The sequence below is a fragment of the Rhinoderma darwinii genome, chromosome 5 (genome assembly GCF_050947455.1).
Source record: "Rhinoderma darwinii isolate aRhiDar2 chromosome 5, aRhiDar2.hap1, whole genome shotgun sequence".
Classification (NCBI taxonomy): Eukaryota; Metazoa; Chordata; class Amphibia; order Anura; family Rhinodermatidae; genus Rhinoderma; species Rhinoderma darwinii.
In genome coordinates this window covers 286,322,917-286,340,639 of record NC_134691.1, presented here as the reverse complement: position 1 = coordinate 286,340,639, position 17,723 = coordinate 286,322,917, and the positions used below count along the sequence as shown (strand labels likewise).

Here is a 17,723-nt window from a genome sequence, read left to right as displayed (position 1 = left end):
GGAAAATGTCGCTAGAGAATGTATATTGGTATTATGCAGGAGCCGGGAGCCAACTTCCCTCCGAGGTAGACTTAGTTTCCAGGTCCACTAATGGCGTCTATACCGATCATGTCTTGGAACGTAAGGGGGTTGGGTACCCCGCGGAAGAGGGCGGCCATTTTTGCATGTATCCGTAAATTCAATCCCTCTATAATATGTCTGCAAGAGACGCATGTAATCCCAGATAAAATGAGATTATTGCGTAGACCTTGGATCCAATGGTCTTCGCACTCCTTTCATACGTCCTACTCCCGGGGGGTATCTGTATTAATCCACAAATCTCTGAGGTGGGAAGTGGTCAAACTTAAAGTGGATAAGGGAGGTATATGTGTTATACATTCTTACATCGACACTATACAATTTGTACTACTGGGCCTGTATGTTCCTCCTCCGGCGAATGCACATATTTTACATGAGGCTGCCGCATTTGCTGCCGCATATCCACAAGCTACGGTATTGGGTATGGGGGACCTTAACATGGTCTTGGATCCCAGATGTGATAGATTCAGGGGGGAAGTGGACTCTGGGGCTGTACCGGTGGCTCCGACAGCGTTGAATTTGTTGTTTCAAGAAATGGGTTGGATAGATATATTTAGGTGCAGACATCCGAATGTAAAGGTATACTCATGTCATTCTATCGGCAGAAACTCCCTGTCCCGTATAGATTATATCTTTGGGAACGCTCTAATGGTTCCTATGGTAACGGATATTTCTTATGAAGCGAAGGGAGTGTCAGATCACTCTCCGATAGTAGCGCGATTCGATCACCCAGGGCCTGTGAGAACTGGTAACTGGAAAATTCACCCATTCTGGCTCACCCTGATAGGGCCGCAAGATCGCATACCGGATCAATTGGAGGTTTTCCAAGATACCAATAGCTCGTGTGATAACCTAAATATTTTATGGGATACCCTGAAGGCCTATCTAAGAGGTTGCTTGCGATCTACAATCTCTTACATAAAACGTGAGGCGGCAAAGGAAGAGGGTCAGTTGGCGCATCAATGTAAAACACTGGAGGGCGAATACATAGAGAACCCCTCGGAGGCAAACAAACATGCATGGCTGACGGTGGGCCGTAGATACTTATTATTGCTACAAGAAAAAGCTGATAGGAAACTGTTTTTTGCTCGGCAAACCTATTTTGAATTGGGAAACCAATCTAGTAAATTGCTGGCTCATTTAATTCATCACAGCTCTCAGAGCTCAGCAACACTAAAGATTAAGGACAGTCAGGGCCGTGACTTGACTGATACTCCCAGCATAGCTGCCCGCTTCACCCAATTTTATAGGGATTTATACTCCTCCCAGTCTACGTATGATTGGTCCGAGTGCATATCATATTTGGAGGAATTGAAATTTCCACAGTTAGATGTGGCAGGCAGGGACATGTTAGAACTTGACATTACGGAAGACGAGGTTACACAGGCATTGAGGGATATGTCGAAGGGTAAGGCTTCGGGCCCGGACGGGGTTCCACTGGAGGTATACCTTCGTTATTCTGACCAGCTCATTCCCCCATTATGCTCTATGTATTCTCATGCCCTGAGGGAGGGAAAACTTCCGGACAGCTTCTATGACGCCACAATTGTAGTGTTACTAAAACCTGACAAAGACCCTAGTGAATGTAGTTCTTACCGTCCTATTTCATTATTGAATCTAGATTACAAGCTACTTGCAAAGGTACTGGCAAATAGATTGAATAAGGTGATATTACAACTCATTCACCCGGATCAGGCGGGCTTCATGCCTGGGAGGTCCACATCTGACAATATACGCAAGGTTCAAATTTTGGCTCAAATAGGTGAGGCACTGAAGGAGGACTGGGCAATGGCATCTCTTGATGCGGCCAAGGCCTTCGATTCCGTTGAGTGGGCATATTTGTTTGAAACATTACAGAGGTTTGGTTTTGGCCCAACTTTCATTAAATGGATAACAATCCTGTATAAGGATCCGAGGGCGCAAATTTTGATTAATGGTATAATGTCCCCCTATTTTCAACTCCATACAGGTACTAGGCAGGGGTGCCCTCTCTCCCCGCTATTGTTCGCAGTAGCTATTGAACCTTTGGCGATACGTATCAGAACGCACCCAGAATATCGGGGAATAGTGTTGGGGGGAAGAGAGGAGAGGATTAGTTTGTACGCAGATGACGTGATATTGTACATGTCATACCCGAGGGACAACTTGGGGCTAGCTATTGAAATCCTGAACCAGTTCGGTAGATTTTCTGGCCTATACGTTAATTGGAATAAATCATTTTTCATGCCTTTGAAGGAAGTAGGGTGGGCGGATGCTGAGCACGGTTTGCAGGTGGTGTCGTCCTTTAAATACCTTTTGTATTATTATAAACCGAGACTATAGGCAGGATCGAATTACCAATATATTGCCTCTGTTAGATTATATTAAGCTCAAATTCAAGGTGTGGGGGGCCCTTCCATTGGCAGTGACGGGCCGCGTAAATTTAATTAGAATGGTTATTCTGCCAAAATGTCTATATGTCCTGGAGCACGCAGCCATACCAGTATATAAGGCCTTTTTTAAATCCCTACATGCATTATTCCCGGCTTTTATATGGGGATCCAACAGATCCAAACTTAGCTTGTCCACTCTGCAGAGACCTAAACATGAGGGAGGGATGGCACTGCCGGACCTGTTTATGTATTATCTAGCTGGGCAGCTGAGGTATCTACAGCTATGGACAGGGTCGGATCCGTTACCAACGAGGGAACAGCACCTCGCTACATATTTGCATCTTACACATCTTTGGCCAGTGCTGGAAAGCTCCCCGGGAACCTATAAAGAAATGCTTCCAATCCACAGGGTGGCAGTGCAGGCCTGGATGGCTGCCAAACAAATTTATGCATATGTAGATATACAGGTGGACATGCCACTGTGGGATAATCCCCTTTTTCATCTAATGGAGGGGCAAGCCCCCCCTTTCTGGTGTGGCTTTGAGATGTGTAGAATTGGGGATGTGTATACTGATAATGCCTTTAAATCCTTTACACAAATGCAAGAGGACTTCCAAATCCCTAGAAAAAGCTTCTATAGATATCTGCGACATGCTCTCGCAAGTCAATACCCTAGGTCAGACCACGAATTCTCACGATTCCCTCTGATTGGTGTCTTTGGATCACAGGGCCCCCGGGGGCTGATCTCGGCTGTCTACACTGCTCTTATACAAGCTAAACTGGCCAATGTCAAGTTACCGGTAAAGGATAAATGGGAGGGCTTGATACCAGATCTGACGGGGGAGGAATGGGAGGATGTACTTTCATCTCCTATTTCTGTCTCACCGGCGGCAAATAACAAAATGATTCAATTATCTATAGTTCATCAGAGTTATCTCACGCCGGTGAGATTGCATAGAATGGGTAGATATCCTAGCACTGAATGTCATAGATGCCGTTTTCCCAGATCTGATTTCTGGCATATGATCTGGGATTGTCCAATGGTGGCCTCTTTTTGGGGGGATGTGTTGAAAGTGGTTGAGGAAGTGGTGAAGCAGCCGATCCCCCTTTCACCCAAGATCTGTCTATTTGGGGTGCTGCCTGAGGATCAGTGGCCATTCCACATGCGTATTCTATTGCAGGAGGTATTGTTTATGGCAAGGAAAACCATCGCACTTCGGTGGATGGATCAGAGGCCTCCTAGGGTGACGAAATGGAAATCGCTGATTAATTCCATTATTCCATATGAGCGAGTTTTATATAAGAAAAGAGGGTGTATTAGTAAATTTTATAAAATATGGCAGATTTGGTCTGACTCATCGTGCACCCTGTACACTCTGCATAGATTCACAGATCTGAGGGACCAGTTGCTACAACCTTGAGGAGGGCGGATGTTGCATGATTGGTTACTTGCAGGATTTCTATGTTTTGTCTGAAATAACTTAAAAATTGGCCTTAAAAAGTATATTGCCCGCTGGGATGTTCTTATTGAGGGTCAAATATGTGATCTAATATGTTTATGACCTGTTAAATACCACCATTGCTACTATGCCTCTATGTTCATGTAATGTATGACTACCTAAATGTGTTTCTTTGCTGTTATGTACTACGGACATTTGTATTGTGCAAATTCTTTCAATAAAACGAGTTTAAAAAAATAAAAATATGTATTGTCCAGATTCTGCCGTTTTTAGAAATGTCCCACATGTGGCTCTAGTGTGCTCGTGGACTAAAACACAGGCCTCAGAAGCATTGGAGCACCTAGTGGATTTTGGGGCCTCTTTTTTTATTAGAATATATTTTAGGCAGCATGCCAGGTTTGAAGAGGTGTTGAGGTGCCAAAATAGTAGGAATCCCCCAAAAGTGACCCCATTTTGGAAACTACACCCCTCAAGGTATTGTCTGAAAGGTAATGAGCAGCAGATGGTGCAGTGTGAGATTTGCCATTTTCTATATATCTATGCCATTTCAGTGTCCAATATATTGTGCCCAGCATGCGCCACCGGAGATATACACCCCATAAACGGTAATGTGGGTGCTCCTGGGTACGGCAATACCCTACATGTGGCTGTTATCTGCTGCCTTGGCATATGGCAGGGCTTAGAAGGGAAGGATCACCATTTGGCCTACTGGAGCTTTTCTGGTGCTAAGTCGTGAATGCAGAAGCCCCTGAGGTACCAGTACAGTTGAAACACCCAAGAAGTGACCCCATTTAAAATCGACACCCCTTAAAGCATTCATCTAGAGGTGTAGTGAGCATTTTGACCCCACAGGTATTGTCTGAAAAGTAATGAGCAGTAGATGGTGCAGTGTGAGATTTGCAATTTTCTATATATCTATGCCATTTCAGTGTCCAATATATTGTGCCCAGCATGCGCCACCGGAGATATACACCCCATAAGCGGTAATGTGGGTGCTCCTGGGTACGGCAATACCCTACATGCGGCTGTTATCAGCTGCCTGGGCACACAGCAGGGCTCAGAAGGGAAAGATGAGGGGGATAAGCTGTGCGGAGTGCATCAGGGTAGAAATCTAAGGCATGTATGATAAATATTAAAACACTCTTTCATATAGAGCCCTGGTTTTTCGGGACACGTGTCACATTGATATATTGTGTCCTCCCTTATCCCCCTCTTTGAGCAGACTTTGCACCTCTTTTGACTTTTTCCCTTCTTGCCAGTTTGGGGAACTTCTCCTGGAACGATGCGTGTGGCCTCGCTTCCAGAAGTACTGGAGGCCCCACCCTTCTTGGTCCCTAAAGATTAGTTTCTTGATAACCATCTCTTGAAATTCCAGGAAAGTTCCCCTCTGGCCTGCACATCGACGTAGCACGTACGCATTGTACAATGCCATCGGTATGATGTGCACGGCCAGCTTCTTATACCACACCGTATGGTGCTGTGGGCTTCAGGACTTGATCTGACAAGTCCACCCCTCCCATGTACCTATTGTAGTCCAGGATGCAGTCTGGTTTGGGGGTCTCTGTACTGGTACCTCGTACAGGTACGTGGGTACTGGTGTGGCCATGTATTGTTGTCAATACAAGGACATCTCTCTTGTCCTTGTACGTGACACACAATATGTTGCTACTAGAATGTGCCCTGCTCTCACCCCTTCTTGTTTGCCCAAGCAGAGTCTTAGGGAGGCCTCTCAGATTTCTTCTAGCAGTGCCGCATGCCGCAGGACTTCTGGAAGCGAGGCACTTGAAGAGTGGGACGCTGGTATAAAAATTATCCAGGTAGTGGTGGTAACCCTGATCCAGCAGTGGGTGCACCAAATCCCACACAATTTTTGCATTACCTCCCAGTAAGGGGGGCATTATGGGGGCTGAATACCAACTGGTGTCCTTCCCTTCATATCTCCTAAATTTGTAGGTATACCCTGATGCACTCACGCACAGCTTATACATCTTCACGCCATACCTTGCCCCCTTACTCGGCAGGTACTGGCGGAATTGAAGCCTCCCTTTAAAATGTACTAAGGACTCATCAATAGAAATACACTTCTCGGGGGTGTATGCTTGGGAAAACCGGGCACTGAAATGGTCTAATAGGGGTCTCCGTTTATACAAACGGTCAAAACTGGGGTCCTGTCCGGGTGGGCACTGTTCATTAATAATGTAAGAAGCGAAGTATTGCCTAATTATTATTTTTTAGGTTCCAGTTGAGTTCTGAAGTTGCTTTGTAGGGCCTATATATTAGAAACCCCTATCAAACACCCCATTTTAGAAACTACACCCCTCAAAGTATTCACAACAGCATTTAGAAAGTTTATTAACCCTTTAGATGTTTCACAGGAATTTAGAGCAAAGTAGAGGTGAAATGCACATATTTCTTTTTTTTGTTGTCAGAAAATCCTTTTTATTCCATTTTATTCTATAAAACAGAAGGTTTTACCAGGGAAACGCAACTCAATACTTATTGCCCAGGTTCTTCAATTTTGATAAATATCCCACATGTGGCCCTAGTACACTAATGGACTGAAGCACCGGCCTCCGAATCAAAGTACCACCTAGAGGATTATGAGGCCTCCTTTTTATTAGGCACCATGTCCGGTTTGAAGAGGTCTTGTGGTGCCAAAACAGTGGAAACCCCCCAAAAGTTACCCAATTTTGGAAACTAGACACCTTGAGGAATTCATTGTAGTTTTCTTGGGGTGCATGCGGCTTTTTGATCAGTTTTTATTCTATTTTTAAGTGGCGTGGTGACTAAAAAACAGCAATTCGACTATTGGTTTTTATTCAAATATTTTTTTTACAGAGTTCACTGTGCGCTATAAATGACATTTTCACTTTATTCTGCGGGGCGATACGATTACGGCGATACCAGATGTTTATAGTTTTTATATGTCTTATGGCGTTTGTACAATAAAATTACTATTTGTAAAAAATCATTTTCTTTTTGTGTTGCCTTATTCTAAGAGGCAGAACTTTTTTATTTTTCCATCAAGAAAGCCGTGTGAGGACTTGTTTTTTTGCGTAACGAACTGTAGTTTAGATCAGTACAATTTTTAGGTACATGCGACTTTTTTATCTCTCTTTTTATTCCATTTTTTGGGAGGTGAAGTGACCAAACAATTGTGATTCTGGTACGGTTTATTATTATTTTCTTTTATGGCGTTCACCGCGCGGGATAAATAACAAAATAATTTTGTAGGTCAGGCCATTACGGACGCGGCGATACCTAATTATGTATAGTTTATTTGTTTATTTATTTATTTTTATTAATAAAAAAGGACTGATAAGGGAAAAAGGGGGATTTTTACTTTTTATTACTTTTTTTTTACTTTTTATTGCTTTGTCCCACTAGGGGACTTGAGGGCAGGAGGCCCTGATCGCAATTCTATTACACTGCACTACATGCGTAGTGCAGTGTATTAGAGCTGTCAGCTACTCACTGACAGCAAGCATAGTGGGTCCTGACTTTGTCGGGACCCACTAGGCTTCCGTAGATGGCATAGCCGGACGCCATTATTAGGCGTTCGGTTGCAATAGCAACCATCGCTATCCGCTATCATGTAGCGGGCCGTCGATGGTGGTTTAACCGCTAAAAAGCCGCGATCGCTATTGAACCCGGCTTTTAAGGGGTTAATCAGTGGAGCCACAGCTATCGGTCCCCGGGATAGGAGCTGCGGCAACTGCTGTACGAGACGGCAGCTGTCACAGCTTCTGCATGTGTCGGGGAAGACGGACGAAATGGCCGTTACTCCCGTGACGTACTAATAGGTAATGGAGCGCGAACTATACAGTTACCATGACCTAATAGTACGTCCAGGAGCGGGAATGGGTTAAAGAGTTATAGTGCCAGAATTCTGTTTTACAATATTTATAAATATCACGGATAAACCTTTGAGCCCGGATTTGCTGTTCCACAGGCCCAGATGCTTCTATTGCCGGGAGCTTTTTTTGGAGGGAGGAAGGGTTTTTACTGATGGTACAATTCCTCTAGAGGGGTATTCCCATCTTAAAGAGGACCTTCACCTCTCCTGACATGTCAGTTTTATTAAATAATTGTATTCCCCATGAAAAAACAACTCTATGTTGTGCCGTTCCTCTGTTATTCCTCCTAAAAATGTATGAATAAATTGTTGGGGGAGTGTCCCTACACAGACTGACAATGTCCATTCAGTGTTGACAGAGTAAGAGTGTGTAAAGACACATCCCTTTGACAAGGGGAATGGTACCTGCTCTGTTGTCCATTTATTCATAAATTTCTAGGAGGAATAACAGAGGAACAGCACAACACAGAGTTTAACGAAAGTAGGTTCCAGAATTGTTATTTCATAGGGAAAACAAGTGTGTATTAAAATAGACATGTCAGGAGACGTGATGGGTCCCCTTTAAGCATTTATGACATATCCGGATGGAATTACATAAATGCCCTAGAACTGTCACCAGTCTGGAGACAGCCGTGTCAAAGAGTGGCCACCACTCCATAAACTCCGCTCTCCCGATATGTGAGGTCCAGAGGTGGGACCTGCAACTAATAGGTATTTATGTTATATCTTGTAGATATGCCATAAGTACTTAAGATGCTTCAATTTTTCCCTTGACAATTTGGTGTTTCAACCCCTTTATTTTTATTAGGCAGATGTGTTGAATGAAATGCATTTTAATGACAGTTTTCCTCTTCACCAGGGTGTTGAAATCATTGTCTTCCCTGAAGATGGAATCCATGGCTTTAACTACAGCCGAGCATCCATTTACCCATACTTGGATTATCTGCCTCCTCCAAATGTGCTGCCATGGAACCCATGTCGAGAGCAGGACAGGTTTCAGGATACTGAGGTTAGAACTGATCGCTAATATGGGTATTTACACAATTGTTGACAATTTAAACTACTAGTTCTTGCACAATAACTCAATTTTATTGATGGTCCCCTTTTTCTTGTTAATTGTCACACACGCTAAGTGTGAGAATTTTTTTTGAAACAATATTTCATTGTACTTAAAAGCCATTAAGAGGCCTGAATCAACAGTTATGGACCCTTCCCCAGAAATGTCAGTCCCTGGATCCTAGTAAATTGTAATTTAAAGGGAATCTGCAATTTAAGTTATGACATCGAAGGCCCCATTCACATCAAGTTTTTGGCCTTCGTTTAACGCATTGACTAGAAAAAGCTCCAGACGTCTAGGTTAAGCTTAGGTTGTGACGGTTGCCTAACAGTGGTATCCATCACCCATAGACTATTATGGGAAACGTTTAATGTATACATCATAAAGAGCTACTGAAAATCTCAAGACGTACACAATTAATAGATGCCTTTGACCTATGCCATATAATGGCATATGTCGCCCATAGGCTCCCATAAAAAAAAGAAGTATACTGCAGGGTGTTACGTAGGGTTCGTGGACCCACTGGACGGTTCAGCCTTGGCGGTATGGCAGCTGGCCAACAGGGCGCAGGTCACAGTCTATAGTTCGTATAGGGTAACTGGCAGCTCGGACAGTAGCAAGGCAGGCTCGGTTGGGACTAGGCAGCTGGTCGACGTCAGGCGTGGAGTAGCAGGACAGGCGTAGAATTCAGCACAGCACGACTACAGCACAGCACGGCACTTGACTAGGATACGGGATACAGGAACAGGGAACACTGGGAACTGGAAAACACTAGGAACTGGAAAACACTAGGAGACCATTTGCTTAGACAAACTAGGATACGACAATCAACGCTCAGGCAAGGATCAGAAGGGCAGGGGCCTTCTAATAGTCCATGAAATCATGTGAGTTGATGATGATTGTTTTCATGTGTGCGCGCTGGCCCTTTAAAAGCGGGCACGAGCGTACGCACCCTACGGGACACGGCGAACAGGAGAGGAAGTGAGCGCTGGCGTCTCCTAGGAAGGAGATGGGGACCAACGCTCACAGATCCAAGGCTGCGGGCGTCGGGAGGTAAGTAAACCAGACGGCCCGCGGCCATGGACGCTACACAGGGTATACTTTTTTTTTGTGGTATCCTGTTTTATGGAATTACATAATCTACTATGGTATTCCATACCTCAAATAGAAAAGGCCTGACAGAAGTTAGAATTACACTCTTTTGTCCTCCGTCGGGCTAATGGAGTTTCATGGACACGTTTAGTGTGTACACCAGAAGATTTCCTGGCGTACAAGCTAAACGTACATCACAAGCGTGATGTGAACAGAGCCTAATAGATGTCCCAAGAAGGCAGGAGTGAGAATTTGTGGTATTAGTGGGTACAGGACCCACCTTAACTTAAAAGGATTCTCTTCTGGTGATAGCTTGCCTTTACATGCACAATTTATTTAGAAATACAATTTTAAGTCAAGAAGTAAAGCTTTTATTTTGAATAACTTTGGCAATGTGGCTATTAAAGGACAGGTAACAGCTAGCCAAAAAATAGTTTGGGGTCCCAGCTGCCAGACCCCCACTAATATGACCATTATCACATGCACATTTGGTACATGTTTATAACACTATAAATATATGCATAACATACTTGATCAACCTTCTCATTTCCTTCTCTCAATGTCATTGATTGAGAGGGTTAAGGCCCTATTACACGGGCCAATGATCGGGCAAATGCTCATCTGCTCTTTTGCGCAGCATTAAAAATCATTGTTGTAGGCACTGCGACATGATGAAAATGTAGGGGATGAGCGATCAGAGTAACGATCGCTCATCCCTATACATAAGCAATCATTGATTCATGTGAAAGGAGCAAATGAACGCCGATAAAAGAGCTGTCTCTTTAATCGGCGCCCATTTACACGGCCCACGTCGGGCCGTGTAACAGGACCCTTAAATCTTGTTCGCATAATGTATAAAGAGTAGTATCAGATAGTCCCTATGTTTCCAGGTATGTAATACTAAATATAAAAGGCTGACATTGCGTAGGCTGTAAACAGAATTCCGAAGCTAACATGCTTGTCTTAGATCATTACTCACATCAAAGGGAATGAACACTTTAGAGGCACAAGTGCAGATAAAAGAAAGTAACATGTCACAGACAAACTGTAACATTTATCAAGAGGTTCTTCTGCGCTTCCCTTAGTATCAAATTGATTCAGATTTGTTACTTTATTCCTATAGTGTTACATGATTACTAACAGCAGTCGTGAAATTGTGTTTTTTTTATTCTTCTTTTATACTACATTATACGTTTTACTGTTTAGAACGGAACGGCAGACTTTATTTTATGGCATATTTACCTAGTAAGGCCTCATGCACACGACCGTTTTGCACCAGTATTTACGAACCCGTGCCCGTAAATATGGATCCGGTGTCACCCGTATTCCACCCGAATTTACGGGCATGTTTTTGGCGGCAAAATAGCACTGCACTAATCGGCAGCGCCTTCTCTCTATCAGTGCAGGATAGAGAGAAGGGACAGCCCTTTCTGTAATAAAAGTTAAAGAAATTCATACTTATCCGGCCGTTGTCTTGGTGACGCGTCCCTCTCTTCACATCCAGCCCGACATCCCTGCTTGACGCGGCAGTCCATGTGACCGCTGCAGCCTGTGATTGACCTGTGATTGGCTGCAGCGGTCACATGGCCTGAAACGTCATCCAGGACGTCGGGCCGGATGTCGAGAGGGACGCGTCACCAAGGCAACGGGCGGGAGATCGGACTGGAGGAAGCAGGAAGTTCTCTGTAAGTATGAACGTCTTTTATTTTTATTTTTTACAGGTTTATACTGATCGGTAGTCACTGTCCAGGGTGCTGAAAGAGTTACTGCCGATCAGTTAACTCTTTCAGCTCCCTGGACAGTGACTATTTACTGACGTCGCTTAGCAACGCTGCCGTAATGACGGGTGCACACATGTAGCCACCCGTCATTACGAGAGCTCCATAGACTTCTATGGACTGTCCGTGCCGTTATTACGGCCTGAAATAGGACATGTTCTATCTTTTTCAACGGCACGGGCACCTTCCCGTGAGAAAACGGGAAGGCACCCGTCGCCAATAGAAGTCTATGAGCCCGTTATTACGGGTCGTAATTACGACCCGTAATAACGGGAGTTTTTACGGTCGTGTGCATGAGGCCTAATTCTGTAATAAACCTCTATTATCCGAATTGCTGCCTTTGTATGCTAGAACAACCAATATTAGAGTGTGCCAGTGATGGGTAAAAAAGAGAATTTTTTGTTGTCATGTGAGACATCAGCAGAATACAGGCTACTATTTAGAACAGCGTGTACTATGCCTATGGCACAGCAGGCCCAGGTGTTGTGCATGAAGGGTATAGGGAATTAGATTTTCCTGAGCCTTGCATGTAAAAAACTGGGTACAAATTGTGTATTTGTTAAAAAGCAGATTACAGCTGAAACTCTTTGTAAAAACGTGCGGGGATTTAAAAAACACATTCTTTTTGCCAGTGATTATGAAAAGCACCAAAAACGCACAATGTGAACTCAGGCTCATCAATGGATCAATTTTGAAAACAAAAGGGCAATACTTAAATATTTCATAAATACAATAAAAAGCTTACACCCAGTACTAAGGATTGACTTTGGTAAGAAATTCGGAGCACAGTAGCTCTGGCATTCTACACCGCGATAGATAAACGATGACATATATGCATGTCCAGTTTTCCATTAAAATACTTTGTGCTTAGATAGTGATATGTAAAATAGAGCGCAAAAGATAAAATATCTATGACCATAAATAAACCTACAGCAACGTCTCTAGTCTGTGCTGGAACAAGTTGCCAGTTGTACCACAAAGTAAACCTTCACCACTCTTTGAACCCATACACTACGGCATCGGTGGATTTACAAACTGGTAGGAATAGATTATTCACTCTCTGCCTCAATTTGCTGTTATCAGTAAAGTTGTAGCGCCCTAAATCATTTTAACCATTTCCTCCTTGTTCTGCTGAGCTAAAATGATTTATCCACTTTTGAAAATATAATTTTGACATTATTAAAATTTCCAAAAAGCTTTTTTTTCTATTGAAATGTACTAGATTTCATAAATGACTAAGTTACATGGTTTGTCTGATGTAAACAACGCTCTATATTGGAATGAATAGTTTGTTTGCTTGACTTATACGATGTTGTGGCAATGTCGGCTATGAATAAGGATCTGTGGTCGAAAACATGTTAGACGTTATAATCAGTTTGATGGTTCATAAATAGATAACAAAATTGTATTTTAGGGAATGTGCACACGACGTATATTTTCAGACGTAATTCAGGCGTTTTACGCCTCGAATTACGCCTGAAAAGACAGCTCCAATACGTCTGCAAACATCTGCCCATTGCTTCCAATGGGTCTTACGATGTTCTGTTCAGACGAGGTGTAATATTACGCGTCGCTGTCAAAAGACAGCGCGTAAAATTACGCCCGCGTCAAAGAAGTGCAGGACACTTTTTGGGACGTTTTTGGAGCTGTTTTTCATTGACTCCAATGAAGAACCGCTCCAATTACGTCCGTAAAAGACGTGAATACATGCAAAAAACTTCTGAAATTCAGGAGCTGCTTTCGCCTGAAAACAGCTCCGTAATTTCAGACGTATTTTGCGTTGTCGTGTGAACATACCCTTAAAGGAACAGTGTCACCAAAATTTTTTTTTTTATATCAGTTTGATGTTAGTGTTTTATTAAGAACGTTTATATTTATTTGTGTGTTTGTGTGTTACTTTTTTTTATTTTTTTACTTTTTCTTCCCTATGGGGGCTGCCATTTTTTTTTCCATTTCTGTATGTGTCGATTAACGACACATACAGACATGGAATACGGCAGCTACAGTCCCATAGTGAATGCGAACGGGGCCCGTTCCATCCACTATGGTGTACGCCGTCTGTGTGGGAACGGCGCATGCGCCGCTCCCACACAGTCCAAGTTGAACTGTGCGCCGTCCGGCGCCATTTTCCCGTGGACCGGAAGTCGCGGCCGGACAGTAAGATTACTACATCCGGTCGCGGCTTCCGGACTTGTGCATTTGGAGCAGCGGCAGCAGACGGAGCGGACGGACCGGAGGGAGCGGCGGCGGCGGCAGGAGCAGGTAAGTTATTTCTGTGTATGTAAGTGTTTTACTGTGTGTTTACTACTGTATGTTAACCTACTACACTGTGTGTTAGCTCAAAAAATGGCGACACACAGTGTAGGAGGTTTGACCGTTCAATCCCCTCGTTTCTCCCGGCACTAGCCAGGATAAAGGAGGGGGGGATTCTGAGAGCTCACTAGAGCGAGGGATTTTTTTCCAATTTTGAAGCATAAAGCAATGTGGTTGCTTTACCACATGCAATGCTGCAATTTTGGGAATTGCTCCATCTAGTGACCAGCACTGGGAAATATTATAAATTAGAATCTAATTTATAATATTTCCTGACTCGTGAAAAAATGTAAAAAAATTAGAACAATGTTTAATCACCTACACACTAATTGTTTAACTAAAAAAAAATATACATTTTTTGCTAGCAACACATTCCCTTTAAAATGCTGGAGTCCTTTTTACAGAATCCTTTATTATCCTTGTAGGGCATGATAAATGGGCTGTCTCATCAAAACAACCCCTTCACATATGTCCTATTTAGAAATAAAAGAAAAAGAGGAAGAACTAAATGAAAACGGACTAGTAGTACTAAATATAATGTACTACATAGGAACCTCAAGGCTGGGTCACGGTGGTGTGGGGAGGAATAGAATATTACCATAATGACTGTTTGTTTCTAATTGGAATAAAATAAAGCACTAGAAAAATATATATTGATTATCCAGTCCAGCATCTGTGTAACATATCTCATTTTTTACTATTGTTTTACTTATTTTTCAGTTTGTTTTTAATTTAAAAAAATCTGTTGCTGCTATTTACGAATCTCATTATGTCCCAAATTAGACATTTATGGCATATCCATATCTCGATGTAGGTGGAAGTCCTAGAGGTGGAGCTATGAGACATTAATGGCATATCCTGTGGATTTGGCATAAATATCTGAGTTTGAAATAAGCCTTAATTTTTATTATAGTTATGGCTTGTGAACCTTGTGGGCTATCTGAGCATTCATTTCCCCAGCATTCAGCTTTATATGCAGTTGTAATACATATTATGACATTCTGGTACCCATTCTGGTCAATATGTAGCTGTCACAATACACATTTCAAGTGCACACTGAGAATAAATTGGAAAGATGATGCAGCACGGACCTTGAATCAGGACCAGAGTATTCGTATCGTGTTTTTTTTTTTTTTTTTGCAGACTTGCATATGTGTATAAGCTTCTTATTTCAATTTTGAAATATCAATTTAATGAATTAGAGTCTCTAGTGATATATTATGTTTAGAATTCTAAACCGCAGTACCGAGAAAAAATTCATGTATAATCGTTTCAAGATCTTCTTTATTGTCTACAGGTCCTGCGGAGGCTTAGCTGCATGGCAACAGAAAGTGCTATGTTTGTGGTTGCAAATCTAGGAACTAAGAGGCCATGTGACCCCCTGGACCCTCAGTGCCCACCAGATGGAAGATACCAGTTTAACACTGATGTGGTGTTTAATGACAAGGGGGTGCTGGTTGCCACTTATTTCAAACAAAATTTATATTTTGAGTTTAGTTTTGACACCCCCACAGATGTCCAGTATGCAGTTTTTGATACACATTTTGGCAGGTTTGGACTCGTTACTTGTTTTGATATCTTGTTCTATGAGCCAGTCGTCAGTCTCATTGAAAAGCACCAGGTGAAGCATCTCCTGTATCCAACAGCTTGGATGAATCAGTTGCCTCTTCTTTCTTCCATTCAGATTCAGAGAGCTTTTGCAACCAGGTTCAATGTAAACATCTTAGCTGCAAACATCCACCATGCAACCCTTGGAATGACTGGAAGTGGCATATTCAGTCCTTCAAACTCTTCCTACCACTATGATATGGACACCAAACAAGGTCACCTCATTGTAGCCAAGGTTCCCGTGGATCCATCCAAAGAAATGTGCCCAGGACATGACGAAAAGGTTTCACTGGAGAACAGCGACTCACTTGGAGGCAGTCGCTTCCTTACTACTGCTCAGAACTGTGACCAGATGGACGAGACCGAACAATGCATGGAATTAATAGGGCACCAGAGACCACCATCTTTATTTTATGCCGAGATGATGTATGACAACTTCACTTTCATTCTTCTAAAAGACAATGAAGGGAAAGTCCATGTATGTGCTGGCACACTGTGCTGCTATCTTACTTACAGGAAACACAATATGTCCAATGAGCTTTACGCACTTGGGGTATTTGATGGTCTTCACACAGTACATGGCACGTATTCCCTTCAGATTTGTGCACTAGTAAAATGTTCTGGTTTGGATAAGGAAACTTGTGGTCAGGAAGTGACAGACGCGAGCAGCACCATGACCTTCCAGCTATGGGGCACCTTTACTACCAAATACATATTCCCCATGATAGTCACATCAGGAGTCACTTTACAGTTACCCGACCACTGGGGCTGGAAGGGCCAGAATTGTTATATGAATAAAACGGGACTGGAACTGGGGTTAGTGACCGCAGCGCTCTACGGGAGATACTACGAAAGAGACAATATTTAAAAGGTAATGTCAGCTGGCTTTAATGCTTCACGTGCTATAGATACTTCATATTTCTGGAATGAACCTGCTCCAAAAGCACATGATCTGGGCACAATATTGTCACTTCTGCCCCTTTTGGAGTTCTTGAATCTGGGTATTAAGTAAAAATATTAAATGTTGTAATTAAAAAAAACTATTAAAGGGGTTGTCCAGGAAAAAAAAAATTTCTAAAAAATGTCCCCCAGCCTTGATTTGCCTTCCCTAATACCCCTTATTAAACTTCTAACCAGTTTCTGTTTGATTTCCATCGTCACTGCTGCTTTTTCTGTTTGTTTACATCCCTTGCTGTTTGTTTACATCCCTTACTGGCTGTTTCCTGTCTTGTAACCCACTATACCCATGATCCCCGGCTGCATCTGAGGAAACAGTTGCATCCTCCCCCTTCCTCCAAAGCACCTCAGCTATTTGCATACTGCCACGCCCCTCTATGGTCACATGTCCTTCCCTGCTCTAATTCCAGATTACAGGCAGACGCTCCCTCCCTGCACACTGTCTGAGGCCGGATTACACCAGCGTGTGCCTTTTGCTTGCGCAAAAAACACATCGTTTTCTGCGCGCAAAAGGTACATAACAGCTCCGTGTGTCAGCCGCGTATGATGCGTGGCTGTGTGATTTTCGCGCAGCCGCCATCATTATGACACTGTTTATATGTTTGTAAACAGAAAAGCACGTGGTGCTTTTCTGTTTTCATTCATACTTTTTACTGCTGTTGCGCGAATCACGCAAGTGCTTCCGTGTGCTGCGATTGATTTTCACGCACCCATTGACTTCAATGGGTGCGTGATGCGCGAACACACAAATATCGGACATGTCGTGAGTTTTACGCAGCGGACACACGCTGCATGAAACTCACTGACAGTCTGCACGGCCCCATAGACTAATATAGGTCCGTGCGAGGCGCGTGAAAATCACACGCGTTGCACGGACGTATTACACGTTCGTCTGAATAAGCCCTAACACAGTAATAATCATCATTATCCTTTGTGCCTCCATCTATCCCTGATCTAAGTCCAGGCACCCGTCTCCCTCCCCCGCCCCTTCCACAGCCTGATAAATGTCAGGGTATGTTCACAGGCAAAGACGTCTCAAAATACGGAGCCGTTTTCAAGAGAAAACAGCTCCTGATTTTCAGAAGTTTTTTGTGCAAATCGCGATTTTCGCTGCGTTTTTTACGCCCGTTTTTGGAGCTTTTTTCACTACAG

The 17,723-nt window shown here is 43.2% G+C and overlaps 1 protein-coding gene across 2 annotated transcripts in view; it reads left to right on the top strand.

Moving 5' to 3' along the window:
* Positions 1 to 16,762, top strand: part of BTD (biotinidase) — a 46,329-nt gene extending 29,567 nt beyond the window's left edge. For both annotated transcript variants that reach the window (XM_075828622.1, XM_075828620.1), the window contains exons 4-5: positions 8,626 to 8,775; positions 15,304 to 16,762. In XM_075828622.1, coding sequence (XP_075684737.1) covers positions 8,626 to 8,775; positions 15,304 to 16,482 — 1,329 coding nt within the window. In that variant the 3' untranslated portion in view covers positions 16,483 to 16,762. The remainder of the gene's footprint in view (positions 1 to 8,625; positions 8,776 to 15,303) is intronic.
* Positions 16,763 to 17,723: the final 961 nt, after the last annotated feature.